This window comes from Engystomops pustulosus, chromosome 11, assembly GCF_040894005.1.
Source record: "Engystomops pustulosus chromosome 11, aEngPut4.maternal, whole genome shotgun sequence".
Taxonomy (NCBI): domain Eukaryota; kingdom Metazoa; phylum Chordata; class Amphibia; order Anura; family Leptodactylidae; genus Engystomops; species Engystomops pustulosus.
This window is the reverse complement of record NC_092421.1, coordinates 87,883,894-87,903,303: the sequence shown is the minus strand read 5'-3', so window position 1 is coordinate 87,903,303 and position 19,410 is coordinate 87,883,894. Positions and strand designations below refer to the sequence as shown.

General features: G+C 47.6%; 1 protein-coding gene and 1 long non-coding RNA gene across 7 annotated transcripts in view; one reads left to right on the top strand and one right to left on the bottom strand.

Moving 5' to 3' along the window:
- ZFYVE27 (zinc finger FYVE-type containing 27) overlaps positions 1 to 19,410 on the top strand; it is an 88,609-nt gene that overhangs the window by 946 nt on the left and 68,253 nt on the right. For 3 of the 6 annotated variants that reach the window (XM_072129613.1, XM_072129618.1, XM_072129617.1), the window contains exons 1-6: positions 2,224 to 2,421; positions 2,532 to 2,738; positions 8,341 to 8,411; positions 12,022 to 12,208; positions 14,265 to 14,360; positions 14,701 to 14,813. In XM_072129613.1, the coding sequence (XP_071985714.1) occupies positions 2,381 to 2,421; positions 2,532 to 2,738; positions 8,341 to 8,411; positions 12,022 to 12,208; positions 14,265 to 14,360; positions 14,701 to 14,813 (715 nt within the window). In that variant the 5' untranslated portion in view covers positions 2,224 to 2,380. Of the gene's footprint in view, positions 1 to 2,223; positions 2,422 to 2,531; positions 2,739 to 8,340; positions 8,412 to 12,021; positions 12,209 to 14,264; positions 14,361 to 14,700; positions 14,814 to 19,410 lie in introns of those variants that run through there. The other 3 variants (XM_072129615.1, XM_072129616.1, XM_072129614.1) reach the window with 3 other exon arrangements.
- Positions 6,477 to 15,532, bottom strand: LOC140105622 (uncharacterized). The gene is made up of 4 exons (XR_011850613.1): positions 15,443 to 15,532; positions 9,714 to 9,927; positions 9,499 to 9,571; positions 6,477 to 6,601 (listed from the first exon to the last, which is right to left on the bottom strand). It is a non-coding gene; the product is annotated as an uncharacterized lncRNA (long non-coding RNA).

The window sequence follows — 19,410 nt, the reverse complement described above, 5'->3', positions numbered from 1 at the left end:
CTAACATTGTGTAACATAATGTAAGAGGGGTAACTTTGTATTATCACCCTAACAACTGTTAGTGACAAGACAACCTGTAGCCTCGTATCACCTGTATGTTATCTGTTAAGCCACCATAAGCAAACCGTGTTCACCATAGAGCCATCATATAGATCACCATATATCCCATTAAAGTCAATGGGGTCGTGATTGAGGCGCAAAAAACAATCTATTTTGTGTGCCAAAAAAATGGCCGTGTGCATGAGGCCTTCTGAACACACTGATACTTTGTATCATCTCACAATTAGTGATGTCATCTTGTTTTATTGTACAGTTGTTGTGATGAGTTCACTCTTGTTGCATTGTATCAGTGTGATCTCGCACTTGTTACGTTGTGTCGTCATTGGCTTGTCTACTCCTTCATACTCTCAATACTGCGCTGTCTCTTTCTATATTGCTACATCCAACTAGCGTAACCTCCCAATTCCAAAAAACGTTTCATAATCAGGATTTCCACCCCCAAAACCACCACTTCTACTTTCTGATGAGAACTATTCCGGTTTTGAGAAATATATAGATATAACATTTGTTTGGTGTATACAGTAAATATGGACGATCTCTTCTTCTATAAGGAGAGGAGAGCACAACTCAGATTCCTTCACTGAGAGATTGGTGCCTTGTGCCAGAGAGGGGGGCGCCATGCCAGTCGCTGGACCCTCGGTGTCTTGATATTGATGAGGAGAGGTCATCAGTATTCCTTTTTCAGAAAACCCCTTTAAATTTATATACATTTTCCATTATATGGTCAAATACCATCCCATATGATCACAACATTGGCATCTTGTCACCACTGATCCATTGGGGGTAACCCCCCCCCCCCCCCACATTGATGAGATGAGTAAATATTTGTGTATTGTCATCCCAAATAACAGGGTCAGATAACTAATGTTTGTCCTTGAAAGGAATCTCTGGAATCTCTTTTAACCACTTGCTGACCACGGTAAAATCTCTGATGTCGGTTTGTTTATTCTGCTGATATGGCTACAATGTCACGACAGCCCAGCTGTGCAATGTCAGGGTTTCCAGTGCCTCAGTGGATACTCTGGCCAAATTCTCAAAAACTCCTCTAATCCGGAATCTGTAGGAATGGATGGATGCCAGATTATCAGACTGCCATACACACGCACGTCTGGTTGGTGAAGGAATAGATGCGGGATTGGATCGCTTAGCACCGATTTTTCCGAATATTTGGAAAGATATGTGGCGGTGATTAAAATTTTGTAACTCAGAGGAATTTCCATATTATCTCCTATCCATAGGATAAGGTACGAGCGGATGGTCACTCTCTTATTCTCTGGGACCCTCGGCAATGACAAGAATGGGGGTCCCTGAGTTCTCTATAGAATAGATTGATGGTATACAGCGCTGCACTCACTTGTAAGGGACTAGTGCAGCCATGTCCTATGATCCATCAGCCCCTCCATAAGTGCATGGTAACCCATAAACACAGTGGACATGAGCACACACATTCTTTAATAATAATTCCCCCCCACCCTCAGTGATAATACAACTTCACATCGTTCATCTCTTCTCCCCTTATGGACAAGTGATTTGCATTCAAATCTCGAAGGCTTCAGACTTGTTCCATATTTCATTCAGTGATTTTGCTTTTAAAGGTATATTACAGATTGGGGTTAGAGGGGATTGGTCTGCAGTTTTGACAATACAGATTGTGTCCCTGGAGAGATGTGTAATTACACCTTTGTGTATCTTGTTAGTAGCAGCAGGACTGTGAAATATGGCTTTATATTCCAGTATTTGAAGCTCTAGGGGAGTGTCCTCCCACTGCTCTGCTCTCTTTTTGTCTAGAACAGCTCTGCATCCTCTCAATTTATAGTTTCTACTCCTATTGGAAGCGCTATGGCGTAGTTTAATGCAGAGTGCTAAGAGCACAGCAGGGTGAGGACACGCCCCCAGTGCACCTAGAGAAGCTACAGTCATGGAATATAATTCCATAAATCACAGTCCTGCTGCTACTACCATACATAAAGGTCTCTCCAGGGACAATAACTAACATGGGCTGCAATCTGTATGGCCAAAACTGCTGACTGTTTCCTTTCATTAGTGTAGAGTATAAGTATATGCACCCTATGTAGAGGACACAGGTTGCGGGAGGTGACAGCTGGGACGTTGCAGCTCCTGTGACATAAAAGTAATTACGTCCCGCCCGTCCCACTGAGACGCCACTGCAGCTGATGAGTGTAACCTGTTTATCTGGTGCCGGCAGCGCGAATCCTCTTCGGTTTTTCTTCTGACCTTTGAACATTTTTCTGATATTGGACGCTGACTTCCTGGTGATCGATGCCAATCCCCTCCGGTCTGGCTGGCATCGAGCACAGTCATGCACTGGAGGCTCCCGAGACGCTTGGCAGGGAAGAAGAGGTCGGGGCTCCTTGTAAAATTTGAGCAATTTCCTCCGCTCTTTACTTGCCAGGAAGTTTTTTCTCTCCTTTTGCTGCTGAGTAATCGGGTAACTTTGTTCCTTGTTGCAGCATGCAGGCGACGGAGAGGGACGCGGCCGGGGACACGGGCTGGTCCGAGGGCATTCCTACCATGAGCGAGTCTCGCCCGGGATCTCCACAAGTCACCAGCAAGGCACAAGCCTTCGACCTCTTCAACCTGGTCGTGTCGTGGAAGAGGATTGAGATCTACCTGGAGCCGGTGAGAGACGTCTGGGACAGCGTCCGATACCTGCTGAGGTATGAAACCATATGGGGTGTAGCAGAGCTGAGCTTGTCATGTAACCTTTCCTTTGTTGCTCTTTTACTATTCAGATAACTTTCTAGGAGTTGTATTTCCAAATTTCTCTAACTTTCTAATAGAATTGTAATTTAAAATCAACTTTTTTTTCCCCAAGATCCCTGCTTGCTGTCAGTGAATGGTGGTGGGTATTATAACATACACATGCAGATATCTTGTATAGAATAGACCTAATACTTATCACCGCTCAGAATATGTAACATGGGTCTGTGATGGAACCCCAGGCTAAACCTGCACTGATACATTGTAGCAAACTGGAGAAGGGAGATGATTTTGTTTGCTGCTGTCAGTGAATGGTGACAAACACCAATCTCTTATATAGACTTAAAATGTATCCAGATCAGAATATGTTACAGTATATGTCTCTGTGCTGTAGCCCCAGGCGAAAACTTTTACCTGCACTGATACATTGTAACAAACTGGAGAGGGGAGAGTTTTTCACAGCTGTCAGTGAATGGTGACAATTTGTACAACTGACAGTCACAGGTTTCCATAGAAAACAGATCGAATCTCTTACAGTGTATATCTCTGTACTGTAGCCCCAAGCAAAAAACTTTAACCTGCACTGACACATTGTAGCAAACCGGAGAGGGGAGAGTTTTCTTTACTGAGGTTCCTCTTATCATAGAGCAGTGGTTCTCAACCTTACTAATGCCGTGACCCTTCAGTTCCTCCTGTTGTGGTGTCCCGCCACCATTAAATTACAGCTACTCTAATTTACTACTTCTGTTATGAATTGCAATCGTGGTCACAGTGACCCCCCCCCCCCCCAATAATCGCAGCACCTGCCCCTAGTACCCCGCATTCACAGCACCTGCCCCTAGTACCCTGTATTCACAGCACCTGCCCCTAGTACCCCGTATTCACAGCACCTGCCCCTAGTACCCCGTATTCACAGCACCTGCCCCTAGTACCCCGTATTCACAGCACCTGCCCCTAGTACCCTGTATTCACAGCACCTGCCCCTAGTACCCCGTATTCACAGCACCTGCCCCTAGTACCCCGTATTCACAGCACCTGCCCCTAGTACCCCGTATTCACAGCACCTGCCCCTAGTACCCCGTATTCACAGCACCTGCCCCTAGTACCCCGTATTCACAGCACCTGCCCCTAGTACCCCGTATTCACAGCACCTGCTCCTAGTACCCCGTATTCACAGCACCTGCCCCTAGTACCCTGTATTCACAGCACCTGCCCCTAGTACCCTGTATTCACAGCACCTGCCCCTAGTACCCCGTATTCACAGCACCTGCCCCTAGTACCCCGTAGTCACAGCACCTGCCCCTAGTACCCCGTAGTCACAGCACCTGCCCCTAGTACCCCGTAGTCACAGCACCTGCCCCTAGTACCCCGTATTCACAGCACCTGCCCCTAGTACCCCGTATTCACAGCACCTGCCCCTAGTACCCCGCATTCACAGCACCTGCTCCTAGTACCCCGCATTCACAGCACCTGCTCCTAGTACCCCGTATTCACAGCGCCTGCCCCTAGTACCCCGTATTCACAGCGCCTGCCCCTAGTACCCCGTATTCACAGCGCCTGCCCCTAGTACCCCGTATTCACAGCACCTGCTCCTAGTACCCCGTATTCACAGCACCTGCCCCTAGTACCCCGTATTCACAGCACCTGCCCCTAGTACCCCGTATTCACAGCACCTGCCCCTAGTACCCCGTATTCACAGCACCTGCCCCTAGTACCCTGTATTCACAGCACCTGCCCCTAGTACCCCGTATTCACAGCACCTGCCCCTAGTACCCCGTATTCACAGCACCTGCCCCTAGTACCCCGTATTCACAGCACCTGCCCCTAGTACCCCGTATTCACAGCACCTGCCCCTAGTACCCCGTAGTCACAGCACCTGCCCCTAGTACCCCGTAGTCACAGCACCTGCCCCTAGTACCCCGTAGTCACAGCACCTGCCCCTAGTACCCCGTAGTCACAGCACCTGCCCCTAGTACCCCGTAGTCACAGCACCTGCCCCTAGTACCCCGTAGTCACAGCACCTGCCCCTAGTACCCCGTAGTCACAGCACCTGCCCCTAGTACCCCGTAGTCACAGCACCTGCCCCTAGTACCCCGTAGTCACAGCACCTGCCCCTAGTACCCCGTAGTCACAGCACCTGCCCCTAGTACCCCGTAGTCACAGCACCTGCCCCTAGTACCCCGTAGTCACAGCACCTGCCCCTAGTACCCCGTAGTCACAGCACCTGCCCCTAGTACCCCGTAGTCACAGCACCTGCCCCTAGTACCCCGTATTCACAGCACCTGCCCCTAGTACCCCGTATTCACAGCACCTGCCCCTAGTACCCCGTATTCACAGCGCCTGCCCCTAGTACCCCGTATTCACAGCGCCTGCCCCTAGTACCCAGTATTCACAGCGCCTGCCCCTAGTACCCCGTATTCACAGCGCCTGCCCCTAGTACCCCGTATTCACAGCGCCTGCCCCTAGTACCCCGTATTCACAGCGCCTGCCCCTAGTACCCCGTATTCACAGCGCCTGCCCCTAGTACCCCGTATTCACAGCGCCTGCCCCTAGTACCCCGTATTCACAGCGCCTGCCCCTAGTACCCCGTATTCACAGCGCCTGCCCCTAGTACCCCGTATTCACAGCGCCTGCCCCTAGTCACGGCGATGCCCCCAGTAGTCATGGCGCCTGCCCCCGGCCCCCAGTAGTCACGGCGATGCCCCCAGTAGTCATGGCGCCTGCCCCCGGCCCCCAGTAGTCATGGCGCCTGCCCCCGGCCCCCAGTAGTCATGGCGCCTGCCCCCGGCCCCCAGTAGTCATGGCGCCTGCCCCCGGCCCCCAGTAGTCATGGCGCCTGCCCCCGGCCCCCAGTAGTCATGGCGCCTGCCCCCGGCCCCCAGTAGTCATGGCGCCTGCCCCCGGCCCCCAGTAGTCATGGCGCCTGCCCCCGGCCCCCAGTAGTCATGGCGCCTGCCCCCGGCCCCCAGTAGTCACGGCGCCTGCCCCCGGCCCCCAGTAGTCACGGCGCCTGCCCCCGGCCCCCAGTAGTCACGGCGCCTGCCCCCGGCCCCCAGTAGTCACGGCGCCTGCCCCCGGCCCCCAGTAGTCACGGCGCCTGCCCCCGGCCCCCAGTAGTCACTGCGCCTGCCCCCGGCCCCCAGTAGTCACGGCGCCTGCCCCCGGCCCCCAGTAGTCACGGCGCCTGCCCCCGGCCCCCAGTAGTCACGGCGCCTGCCCCCGGCCCCCAGTAGTCACGGCGCCTGCCCCCGGCCCCCAGTAGTCACGGCGCCTGCCCCCGGCCCCCAGTAGTCACGGCGCCTGCCCCCGGCCCCCAGTAGTCACGGCGCCTGCCCCCGGCCCCCAGTAGTCACGGCGCCTGCCCCCGGCCCCCAGTAGTCACGGCGCCTGCCCCCGGCCCCCAGTAGTCACGGCGCCTGCCCCCGGCCCCCAGTAGTCACGGCGCCTGCCCCCGGCCCCCAGTAGTCACGGCGCCTGCCCCCGGCCCCCAGTAGTCACGGCGCCTGCCCCCGGCCCCCAGTAGTCACGGCGCCTGCCCCCGGCCCCCAGTAGTCACGGCGCCTGCCCCCGGCCCCCAGTAGTCACGGCGCCTGCCCACGGCCCCCAGTAGTCACGGCGCCTGCCCACGGCCCCCAGTAGTCACGGCGCCTGCCCACGGCCCCCAGTAGTCACGGCGCCTGCCCACGGCCCCCAGTAGTCACGGCGATGCCCGCAGAAGCATATGGAAAAAAAATAAACCATACTTACCTTGTTCTTCTCTCTTCTGCGCTTTCGCTCTGGACTTGCCGCCTCATGATGGATCCGACTTACATCATGGCTCCTATTATAAGAAAGAAGAGATGATTAAGCCTAATGTATATCTTTAAATGATTCTATAAAAACCATGACTGCTTGCTGGAATAAGCAGCGCCACATCTGTCACATTGATAATGTGTGATATTAGTCTCTAGCGGAGATGAGCTGCAGTACCTGAGACACGCCATGGATGGAGGGTGGCGCTGTATGTTGTAGGACCAATCCGGCAATGTGTCACGTTTGTGCACTGGAACGGAAACATTGGGTCCACTCCTCTCTAATCAAAATGAATCCTGATACTGTGAGTATTGAAAGCGCCATCTTCCTATCCAGAAAGCAAGATGGCTGCCAGGAACCAATCACTGTGCAGTTTCCATTTCATACAGGGCTCTTGCAAAATGAAAGCTGACTGCTGATTGGTTGCAATGGCGGCTTTCCTTTTAGACAGTGAATCTGCCCCGAGTTACTATGCACAGATTGGTCTATAGGAGAAATCGAGTCGGCGTTACATGGATGTCATGTTTTCATACACAACTCCTGAATCCTAAATGTTGCTATGAGATACGGCTTCTGTGTGACACCTGACAATATAATACATTGTGAAGTGACTTCTTTCCCTGGAAGGGTTTTTCGCCTTGTGATCGCGCGTCCTGCGGAGTCATGTGACCCGGCTTGCTTGTTTATTTTTTCCCCTGGGGTGTTAAAGGTGTCAGACACTTTACCTGCGGCGGCGCATGTTATCTGTGTGATCTGTACTATGATATATCTTCCTATACTGCACCTGTTATAACGTATTTGTGCACTATACACTATGTATATGTAATACCGGACCCAGCCAATAGACATGAGTGGCGCTGTTCTTGGTGGGGGAAAAGAACTGCTTACTTTATAATCGGATTATGTATACCAACTCTACCAGCATCAACTTTTAAAATTATGCTAATGAACCTGAAGGGCTTCTGGGGTGTTTCCAGAGCCCCTCTGTGCTGCAGCTTCACAGGATGTTACACTGTGCAGAAGCACTTCCCACTGTGTAAGATTACATCAGGCAAAGGGGGAGGGGAACTGCTGAGGGAGCAGTGGGAGTGTAACCGTATTAGTTTGTGTAAAGTAGTGTACTATTAGATTTCTGGTTGTAGTATTAAGCATATAGTTAGTGTAGGGTTATGTAGTTTATGGTTGGTGTATTATTTTGTGCAGTAGTATATTATGTGTATAATTAGTGATCAGTAATTATGTGTATAGTAGGTTTGTGTACATAGGTGTATTATTATCTGTATGGGATATATTATTATGTGTGTAGTATTATGTGTATGTATAATATTATGTGTATATTAGTGTATTATTATCTGTATGGGATATATTATTATGTGTGTAGTATTATGTGTATGTATAATATGTGTATATTGGTGTATTATTATCTGTACTGGATATATTATTATGTGTATAGTAGTGTAGCATTATGTGTATGTATAATATTATGTGTATATTGGTGTATTATTATCTGTATGGGATATATTATTATGTGTGTAGTATTATGTGTATGTATAATATTATGTGTATATTGGTGTATTATTATCTGTACTGGATATATTATTATGTGTATAGTAGTGTAGCATTATGTGTACATGTATTATTATATGTATATTGGTGTATTATTATCTGTATATAATATAGTATTATGTGTACGTATATTATTATATGTATATTAGTGTATTGTTATGTTGCCCTGTGCCTTATTACCTGATACTTCTCTCCCCGCAGATGGCAGACGCCTATTGTTTCACTTCTCACCTGTTTTCTGGTGAATATTTTGCTGCTGACATTAAATGAAGGTAAGTGGTGATGATCCTTGTGGTAAGTTGCTTATTCCTGGACCTGGATGTTGCAGTGGGGCAGACACACACTCTACCTTGTCTGTGCGACAAACAACATACCTGGTGTTCCAGCATGTGCAGGGTTAACGCTTGGTTCTGTTATTCTTGTTCTATAAATAAATCCCATGTAGAATTTCTGGAAGGGTCACATCCGCAGTAGTTGGCAGTGACCCAGTAGACAAGGGTCTGCACCCTCCATGTACCACCACTGTCCGGTATGTAAGTCTGTGCCGGACCAAGCTGTTATAATATCTTCTCTGGGGTCTGACTAGATTTAGGGGACTACTAGGAGGCCTGATTGTATTTAGAGGTCTGGTCTGGGGTCTGATTAGATTTATATGTCTTCTCTGGGGCCTGAATATATTTAGAGGTGTGGGGTCTGATTAGATTTAAAGGACCTCTCTGGGGTCTGAATTTATTTAGGGTTCGGGTCTGGGGGTCTGAATTTATTTAAAGTACATCTACCACCAGGATCAAGAATTGTAACCAAGCACACTGACATATTCCCTATGGCAGGATCTGCTCTTCTTTAAGCTTCCTATGCCCTTGATTTTAAGAAAAAAAGGCTTTAAAAATTTTGCAAATGAGCCGGGGGGGCTCCAAACTCCATTAAACTCCATGTACCTTGGAGCCCCTCAGGCTCATTTGCATAATTTTATTTAAAAAAAAAACAAAAAAAACAAGGGCATAAGAAGCTAAAAGAAGAACAGATCCTTCCAGAGGAAGCGCACACCAGTATGTCAGTGTGCTGGGTTTACAATCCTTCATCCTGGTGGTAATGTCCTTTAAGGGTCTGCCCTGGGGTCTGAATTTATCTATGTGACTGGTCTGAGGTCTGGATTAATCTTGCACCTATTTTGGGGATCTGGTTCTTTTCTTTGGGCCTGGACTGGGGTCTGTATTTATTTTTTATGGGTCTGAAGTCTAAATTTCTGTTCTGGGGTCAATTAAATTTAAGGTTGTGGGTTGTTGTATCACTTAGATATTTCCGGTAGAATAGTTCTGTAATTTAACATGTGCTTTAAGTTATACTGAGTTATCATACGTCTGCCCGGATTTTTCTTGTGGACTTGGCGCCTCTCTTGTCCGGTGGCTTTGTCTGGTATTGCAGTTGAGTCCTAGCAAGTAAATTGGAATGATCAGCATTATTTTTTTTTTCTAATTTTAGACATCCCCTTTAAGTTTCCATTTCCTTTCAGTTATTTACTTTTAAGGTGTCACCGTTTATTATGGAATGAAATAATATTCCTGAATACTTACCCGGAGGCTTTGATAACATCTGTAAGGGCTCCTTTGTTATACCCAGTCCAGGATGACGTGGGTCGGGCGTGTACGTATAATGGCACAATAGGCCGGTAATCTCCTCCGCTTATTGGAAAGACGAGCGTTCTGTCGCAGGTGACGGGTGAAGAGGAGATGTTTTGTTACAGTGTGGCAGGCAGGTGCAGCACCAGATGGTAACGTGTGTGGTTCCCTGTAAAACACGCCTGATCAATGAATATGTGATGATACATGGAAGACGAGAGCGTCGCCCACATCACCTACTACAGGGACAACCTGCGGACAGCATAGAAATGCAACTTTTCCAAAAAGATAATTAAAGGAATATACAATATTATTAAATATCTGACTTAGTCTTCAGAAACAGCGCCCCTCTCCTCCATAGGACATGTCTGTTACTGCAGCTGTTTTACTTGTACAAAATGTAGTAGTCATTAATTACGTTGGGTGGGGGCTTGGTCGTCCCCATGCACTTTTTGTATGACGTTGGGTGGGGGCTTGGTCGTCCCCATGCACTTTTTGTATGACGTTGGGTGGGGGCTTGGTTGTCCCCATGCACTTTTTGTATGACGTTGGGTGGGGGCTTGGTTGTCCCCATGCACTTTTTGTATGACGTTGGGTGGGGGCTTGGTCGTCCCCATGCACTTTTTGTATGACGTTGGGTGGGGGCTTGGTCGTCCCCATGCACTTTTTGTATGACGTTGGGTGGGGGCTTGGTCGTCCCCATGCACTTTTTGTATGACGTTGGGTGGGGGCTTGGTCGTCCCCATGCACTTTTTGTATGACGTTGGGTGGGGGCTTGGTCGTCCCCATGCACTTTTTGTATGACGTTTGGTGGGGGCTTGGTTGTCCCCATGCACTTTTTGTATGACGTTGGGTGGGGGCTTGGTTGTCCCCATGCACTTTTTGTATGACGTTGGGTGGGGGCTTGGTTGTCCCCATGCACTTTTTGTATGACGTTGGGTGGGGGCTTGGTCGTCCCCATGCACTTTTTGTATGACGTTGGGTGGGGGCTTGGTCGTCCCCATGCACTTTTTGTATGACGTTGGGTGGGGGCTTGGTCGTCCCCATGCACTCTTTGTATGACGTTGGGTGGGGGCTTGGTCGTCCCCATGCACTTTTTGTATGACGTTGGGTGGGGGCTTGGTCGTCCCCATGCACTTTTTGTATGTCCCTCTGAAATTTTTTTGCATGCAGGATGAGGTGAATAAGGCAGAATGTGCTGCAATTACTCCACCTATTGTTGTCTCCAGAAAAACATGTTAAATGTATAAAATAAAATTTTTAGGATTCTATTACTCAGAACTACCTAACTATGACCCAGAGTGAACATGGTTACAAAGTGTCTTTCCTTCTCTGGAGGACTTAGAATACATGTGCGTTACACATAGGACGGTGTAATTCCTCACTTCACCTGTGGAGACACTGCAGGGAAATTAAACACTTGATTCTCTGATTTGAACCAATCACTGGTGATTCCAGCAGTTGGATACTCTTTGTTTAGGGAACCTGTCACCAGATTTTACCCCATTAAACAAGCAGCCCCCTCATGTAGAACATGAAATGTCCTTTGTAGAACTCCCTCATTTATATGTGAAACCTTGTCCATCTACAGTGAGCAGAGAAGAGTCATATTTTAAGAGTTGAGACCAATTAAGAGGCTGCAGGGGGAGTGTCAGTTCAGGCGCCCCCTATCTTCAGTTCTATAGCACCTAGAAATATTTTGGTGTCATATTAAAGATAAGAATTTCATCATGTAGATCACACCAGGCTTCTGGTTCTGTGAGCTACAGAACTGGAGAAACAGAGACAGGCAGTTAGACATTGTGAGCTGAAATTGCAAGCTGCAGATTAAGATAAAGTTTCCGCCTACTTCTATAATCATCTGTATCTCTGGTTATGTGGGTCACAGAATCACAAGCCTGATGCCGTCTACAAGATGAGATTCTTCTCTTTAATATGATAATATGTTTCTTGGTGCTATAGAACAGAAGAAGGGTTATCTGAAGTGACACTTCCCATGCAGCCTCTCACCTTGACTCATCTCAGTCAAAATATGACTCTTCTTTTCTAGGTAAACGGGAGAAATTTCACCTAAAAGAACGTTTTCTATAAAGGACATTTCATTCCCTTCCTGAGGGGCCAGTAGCTTAGTGGGGTAAAATCTCTTGTCCAGTTAAGGGTCTTCCACAATGAGCTTCCTTAGTATATGTGTGACTATACGTCTTATATTCTGTAGCATGTGTGTTGTACAGTTGTTACATCTCATTACTTTCTATCACCCCAGTGGCCTGGTTCACAGTGGGCGCCCTGGTGGTCTCCATCCCGGCCCTCATCGGTTACCTCCAGGAGTTATCGCACATGAATATCCCTGAACCCGAGCTGGCCAGGAGGAAATACTACAGCGTGCGCCGCGAGGACCTCAAGAAAGTCAAGCTCACCCGCCAAGAGGCGGTGGCCGAGTTCAGGAGCTTGTAAGTAACTTCCTCATTCCTGGAATTCTCTGCTCCAAGATGACAACTCCCATCCTCCGACAATGGGGCCATGAAAGCAGAAGTAACGGGAGATGTGCTCTGTTACTTTCTGCTAAGTAGGAAGATGGACGCCGTGATCCGTAGCCGAGTAGATCGTATGGCTGCCGGATCACGTGGACTGCGCCTTTAAGAATTGTGCGGTTGGAATGCGACTTAAGATGTTACCCGGGGCCAAGTAGCTACAGGATATACAACATGGAATTCCTTGCTACAATAGGATTATACTGGGGGAGAAAAGCCTCCGGGGATTTGCACACAATTTAAAGTAACCTGTCACCAGGAATGTCACTTTTAGCTGGTGACCGGTTGCAATACTTTGCTGATTTTAAAAATTCTTTTGTCACCATTCTGAAATATTTCAGTACTTAGTATAAGTTTAATTCATATTACTTGGCTCCCTGCCAGCAGTTTGTGATGAGTCCCAGAGGCAGCTGCAGCCTACGTGTGTCTGTGTCCACACTAGTGATGGGTTGTTCAAAAACGAGCCGGAACAAAGAGCTGGCTCTCGTTTGTGAACGACCTGAGCCGGCTCCAGTCAGTGACCCGATGGCTCACTGAACCCCGTCCCTAACCGGCTCACCACGCCCCCTTTAGCCTGATAAAATCGTGTTAAAAGTTGTGTGGTGTCCGGTGACTGACTGGCCTGCGGCTCCCTATTATGTTTTTAATAGGAAGCCGTTGAGGAGCCAGAAGAGCCGGCTCTTCTTAGGAAGCTAAGCCTAATGAGCCAGCTCACTAAGAAGAGCCGGAATTCCCATTACTACTACACACTCATCCAGCTCCCTCCCCACTTCCTGTCATGTGCATTGAGCAAGCAGGGGAGGGAAGGGGATGGTTTGGAGGAGGGGAAGAACCTATGAGGAGACTCAGGCTGCAGCTGCAACACCGGGACTCAACACACGCTGCTGGCAGGGAGGTAAGTAATTTGAAATAAACTTATATAAAGTACTGAAATGATTCAGAATGCTGACAAAGGCATTTTGAATAGAAGCATATCATAGACTATTGGAACCTGTCAGCAGCTAAAAATCACATTCCTGGTGACAGGTTCCCTTTAAAGGCCTATGCTAAAAATTGCAAATGAGTCCACGCTTATTTAACTGCTCTCCGTTGCTGTATCCATCCCCCCTATTAGTTCCCTTTTGGTGCCGACTTCCACCTGGAAGGCGTGTGTTAGTCACAGACACGCCCCCTCCGCTCCTCTAACCTGGGACAATGCAGGGGGCGTGTCTGTGAAGAAGACACGCCTTCCAAGAAGAAGTCAGAGGTCATTGTAGGATACGCCCCAACAGGGGGGGGGGGGGGGGGTTCAGGGACAGGGCAAGAAAGCGAAAAGGATGCGTTCTTGGTTGAAGTTCCCTTTAAGGGCAGAACTGCAGATTGTTGTATTTTGTATTATAGATTTAAAGGGATTGTACCTAGATTGGTTGTTATCCTCTATTATAGGGTGGGGGGGGGGACACTTCGGGAACCCCCCCTCAATCACGAGGGATCATCTGTTTGGTTCCTGATTGAATTGGCGGCCATGGTTCATGCACTTCCAGTTTTACAATTAGTAGTGGGTATGAGGGCAGGTCCATTATTTGGGATGATATTGTCTCGCCCACGGATACATGATACTAGCGGCCATCTGCATACAAGTGCGAAGCCCTCCGGGTCAGGAGATAACCATCTGAGTTTGATGGCTCCTCATAATGATGCTCAAGGAGACTAGGAGTGTCCTGACCCTAGGGGTGGCCATAGCACTGGAGCAGCTGCCCCCATTATAGCGCCCCCTGCTGGTTGTCATGTTACCTGAATGTTACATTTCTATATAGAATTGTTACAGAGACATAAGGAAGTTGGGGCTCCTATACGGTTCCTGGGGGCCCGGGACTGCCTGGAGAATCCCATTACACCCCACAATTCTGAATCCCGTTTTGGATTTTCTAGAATTCTCTATGAAGAATATAAGTTTGCAGTATGACAATCCTTACCGTCCCCTTGTGTGTTCCAGCCTAATCCACCTGGAGGGCGTCCTCAACCTGATCTGTGGCACCTGTGAGAAGGTCTATCAGGTCGTCTACTGGCAGAATCCTTCCGCCTCAATTCAGTAAGTAGCTCCGTAGGTATCACTGTTGTGGGACTACAACTCCCAGCATGCTCAGGTTGACGGAGGAGCTTTGTCTTACTTGCAATACTGGCTGTGGACATGAGTGGCGCTGTTTCTGTCTTGCTGGCCATATAAGTAGTCAGCCTACTTTTATACAGTGAGAAGTATTGTCTTCCGGGAGCAGCGCCACACTTGTCCATAGGCTGTCGGTGGTATTGCAGTTGACCACTGGACACATCAATGAAACAGAGTTTTGCGAATCCTGTGCATGATGTTGGTATATGAGGTTATAGGAGGGATATTCTTATATGGAAATGACTTTGTTTCCTGTATTTTTCAGGTTGTATGGAGTATTATTGGGCAGCATTTGTATCCTCTATCTCCTGCCCTTGTGTTGGGTGTTGGCGATTGTGAATAGTGCTTTATTCTTGAGAAACTCTGACTTCTACAGAGGTAAGAATCTTTCTATGGAAATATTTATGTTGCGTCTCCCAGAGACAGAATCTTTTAAATAAAGTTTTAAATTTAGACCTATGAAAGAAAAAAAAAAATTTAGACCTATGTATTTCCATAGTAACAGACTACAACCCAATTCCTATGTAGTCTGATCTTGTTGTCATGCTCCCGTTGGTTCCTTTCTTCTTGCTTACATGCTGAATTTACATAATCAAGAATTAGGGCTCAATGACTTATTGATGACTCGGGGGTGGAGTGTAGGGGGTCAGACAGAAAAAAAAATAGGTTTAAAGTGTAAACTACCTATAACCTCTACTATAGAGAGTTTTGGGGTTTACTAGCTATGGGTTTATTTATTTTTTTTCATTGGGAGTTCTATCTGTCTTTGGAGAGCTCCACCTAGTGGTGGCTGCTGGAGGCCTAAAATGCATCTTATTAGACATCACCACTAGGGCTTGTATGGGTAAAGATTTCCCTGAGTTTCTATAATCCAAGAATATCACCAGCTTCTTTCTGCTTAACATGGTTGAAGCTGATCCTATAGTTACATAGATATTTTGTACAGGTGGATTTATGCTATACATAATTACTGGAAGGAAAGCAGATACCTTCCAAAATGTACTTACCCATTCATGTTACACCCATGTTAAATCCTGATCACATCATGGTGTGGACAAAGCAATTTTATGCAAATTTCTACAAAGCCCTTCCCATGGGATGGTTATGATCTCACACCTGCCTTGACTTCCGCATGGAATGAATAGTGCATGCTGGGTAATGTATCCATAGGTCTTACAGCTATCTTATGGTAGCATAAAGGTCTGTCCATGACTCGTTTCAGTTTTGGGGGATAAGGTAATTGGAGGGCACCTTTTAAAGAGGACCTTTCACCACCTCTCACCACCATTATATTGGATCTGCTACACAGATTCAAGTGCTTTTTGAATTTTATTTTCAGCCCCCATGGTTGCTGAGATATCAGTCCTGGTATTTGACCATTGTAATCCCCTCCGCTGGTGGAGAGGAGGAGGCGTGTGTTATGATGATCTTCTCTTATACAATTATAAGACACATCCTTTCCTCTGCTCAAGCACCTCCTCTCTGACAGTGGAGAGCATTAAAATTGTCAGGGTGGTGGATGGTAAATTGTCTTTCCCCGCACTGTTACTGAGATGTCATCCCTTGTATCTGACCATTGTAGTTCTTTCCTCTGTCAGAGAGGAGGTGCTGGAGCAGAGGAGAGGATGTTTTTTATGCCAGTGTAAGAGAAGATTAGCATAACATTGTAGTCCTCTCCTCTGCTCCAGCACCTCCACTCTGACAGAGGAGAGGACTACAATGTTCAGATATAGGGGATGATATCTCAGTAACAGTCAGGGCTAGAAAGAAAATTCTTACATATTATCACCTGTATCTGACAATTGTAATGCTGTGGGTTACAATGCTCAGATACTGGGACTGATATCTCTGAATTTTCTCCCTAGCCACCACGGTTACAAAGTGCCCTTGAATCTGTATAGCAGCTTCTCCAGGATGGTATGCTAATCTCCACATATGTGAGGTGCAGCACTGTGGCTCAGTGGTTAGCACTACAGCCTTGCAGCGCTGGGGTCTACACAGAGTTTGTAAGTTCTCCTCCGTGTTTGTGTGGGTTTCTTCCGAGTCCTCCAGTTTCCTCCCACACTCCAAAACATACTGATAAGTTGATTAGATTGTGAGCCCCATTGGGGACAGGGACTGATCTGGTAAGCTCTGTGCAGCGCTGCGGAATCTGTAGGCGCTATATAAATAAAGAATTATTATTATTATTATTTGCCTATGCAGTAGGTAAATGGTAAGGATCTGCTCTGTATTCAGCATCTATTTTACTTCTATAGTGTCTAGTATATGGGGGGTTCTGTATTTATTTTGGGGGTGCGACGCTTGCTTTGGATCCATCCAGATGAATAGAAGGATATATTGCGGTTAATATTCTTTGGATGATGGTATATATACATATCATATAATAAATGCACACAGCAGCAGAGCGGTTCCTCTCATCCAGCACTAGAGGGCAGCGTTCATCGCAGGTTTCCTCTCCGGCTGTGCAGATCCGCCGCTCGGACAGATAATCGTTACATATTACATTACGTCTTTTGAAAGCAATGAGTAAGATGAATGGCGGATATTTCCCCGTATCGGGGTGTATGGCTCCTCAATCAATATTAAGCAATCGGCGCTGTTATATTTCATTCCATCCTCACTGAATTCATTTCTGTTACTAATATAATTAGCCCTTCCATGTTTCAAGTAACTTTTAATTATCTTATCGCCATCCGTTTCCAGCCGCATGAATCACGGTGTTATAATAGGTTACGCCAGGGGAGCAGCCAAAATGCTGCTGTTAACTAGAGATGAGCGAGCACTAAAATGCTCGGGTACTCGTTATTCGAGACGAACTTTTCCCGATGCTCGAGTGCTCGTCTCGAATAACGAGCCCCATTGAAGTCAATGGGAGACTCGAGCATTTTTCAAGGGGACCAAGGCTCTGCACAGGGAAGCTTGGCCAAACACCTGGGAACCTCAGAAAAGGATGGAAACACCACGGAAATGGACAGGAAACAGCAGGGGCAGCATGCATGGATGCCTCTGAGGCTGCTTAAACGCACCATTATGCCAAAATTATGGGCAACAGCATGGCCATGACAGAGTGACAGAATGAAGCTAGATAGCATCTAAAACATCCAATAATTGACCCTGACACTATAGGGGACGGCATGCAGAGGCAGCGGCAGCAGTGGCAGGCTAGAGAGTCTCATGGCGACATACCCTAAATGGACTCAGGCTTCAAACCAATGGGTGGCAGAGAGGAACCAAAGGAGGTGAGCAAGAAGCGCTCAAATAATATCGGTACATGATAAAAGTTTGCCAGTATATTTTGTGGATTACACAGCAGGGTGGCGACAAAGTTAACATGGAAGCCATGAAAACAACCCAAAATTCTGCCTGACACAGCTCGTTTGATAAGGGGACCATGTATGGAGGCAGTGAACTAGTAGTAGATTAAAGGTGCTGCAGTTAAAACTATGTTAGTTGGATCTTGGGATGGAGCTGGCGCTCCGCTGCCAGGCGAGCTTTCGCCAATCCAAGCCCCTGTCTCTAGGCTACTCCCCAAACAGCACTTCTAAGAACCTTTTGTATAAGATCAAGTGTAGTAGCGTTCTTATAAGTTTAGGATATGGCGGGTGAGGGGAATGTAAACAGATGCGCAAGAAGCGCTGAAATAATATCGGTAAATGATAAAAGTTTGCCAGTATATTTTGTGGATTACACAGCAGGGTGGCGACAAAGTTAACATGGAAGCCATGAAAACAACCCAAAATTCTGCCTGACACAGCTCGTTTGATAAGGGGACCATGTATGGAGGCAGTGAACTAGTAGTAGATTAAAGGTGCTGCAGTTAAAACTATGTTAGTTGGATCTTGGGATGGAGCTGGCGCTCCGCTGCCAGGCGAGCTTTCGCCAATCCAAGCCCCTGTCTCTAGGCTACTCCCCAAACAGCACTTCTAAGAACCTTTTGTATAAGATCAAGTGTAGTAGCGTTCTTATAAGTTTAGGATATGCCGGGTGAGGGGAATGTAAACAGATGCGCAAGAAGCGCTGAAATAATATCGGTAAATGATAAAAGTTTGCCAGTATATTTTGTGGATAACACAGCAGGGTGGCGACAAAGTTAACAAGTTTGATGTGGAATGCCCTGTAATAGCTCTTGGGCGGTGTGCCTTTTATCGCCTAGGCTCAGCAGTTTGAGCACCGCCTGCTGTCGCTTAGCGACGGCACTGCTGCTGTGCCTAGAGCTACCGACTGATGGCGCCATGCCCACGGATGGTAATTCGGAGGAGGAGGAGGTGGAGGAGGGGTGGGAGGAGGTATAGTAGGCCTTTGAGACCTGGACCGAGGTAGGCCCCGCAATCCTTGGTGTCGGCAGTATATGACCAGCCCCAGGGTCAGACTCAGTCCCAGCCTGCACCAAGTTAAGTGTAGTAGCGTTCTTATAAGTTTGGGATATGGCGGGTGAGGGGAATGTAAACAGATGCGCAAGAAGCGCTGAAATAATATCGGTAAATGATAAAAGTTTGCCAGTATATTTTGTGGATAACACAGCAGGGTGGCGACAAAGTTAACAACTTTGATGTGGAATCCATGAAAACAACCCAAATTTCTGCCTGACACACCTCGTTTGATAAAGGGATGATGTATGGAGGCAGCTATATGGACGACTTTTGGAGGTAGCAATGGAGACAACGTGTGGAGGCTGCTATGGAGACAATTTAATTTGGATAGTGCCTGTATGTGGCAGTCCAAAAAAGTTTTCAAACCAGAGGAGCAGGTAGGTGGCCCTCCAGTAAAATGGAATAGATTGAGTGCCTGTATGTGGCAGTCCAAAAAAATTTTCAAACCAGAGGAGCAGGTAGGTGGCCCTCCAGTAAAATGGAATAGATTGAGTGCCTGTATGTGGCAGTCCCAAAAATTGTTTAAAACAGAGGACCGGGTAGGTGGCCCTCCAGAAAAATTAAATGCATAAAGTACTATAGCTAGAGCCAGTGGGCCCTGT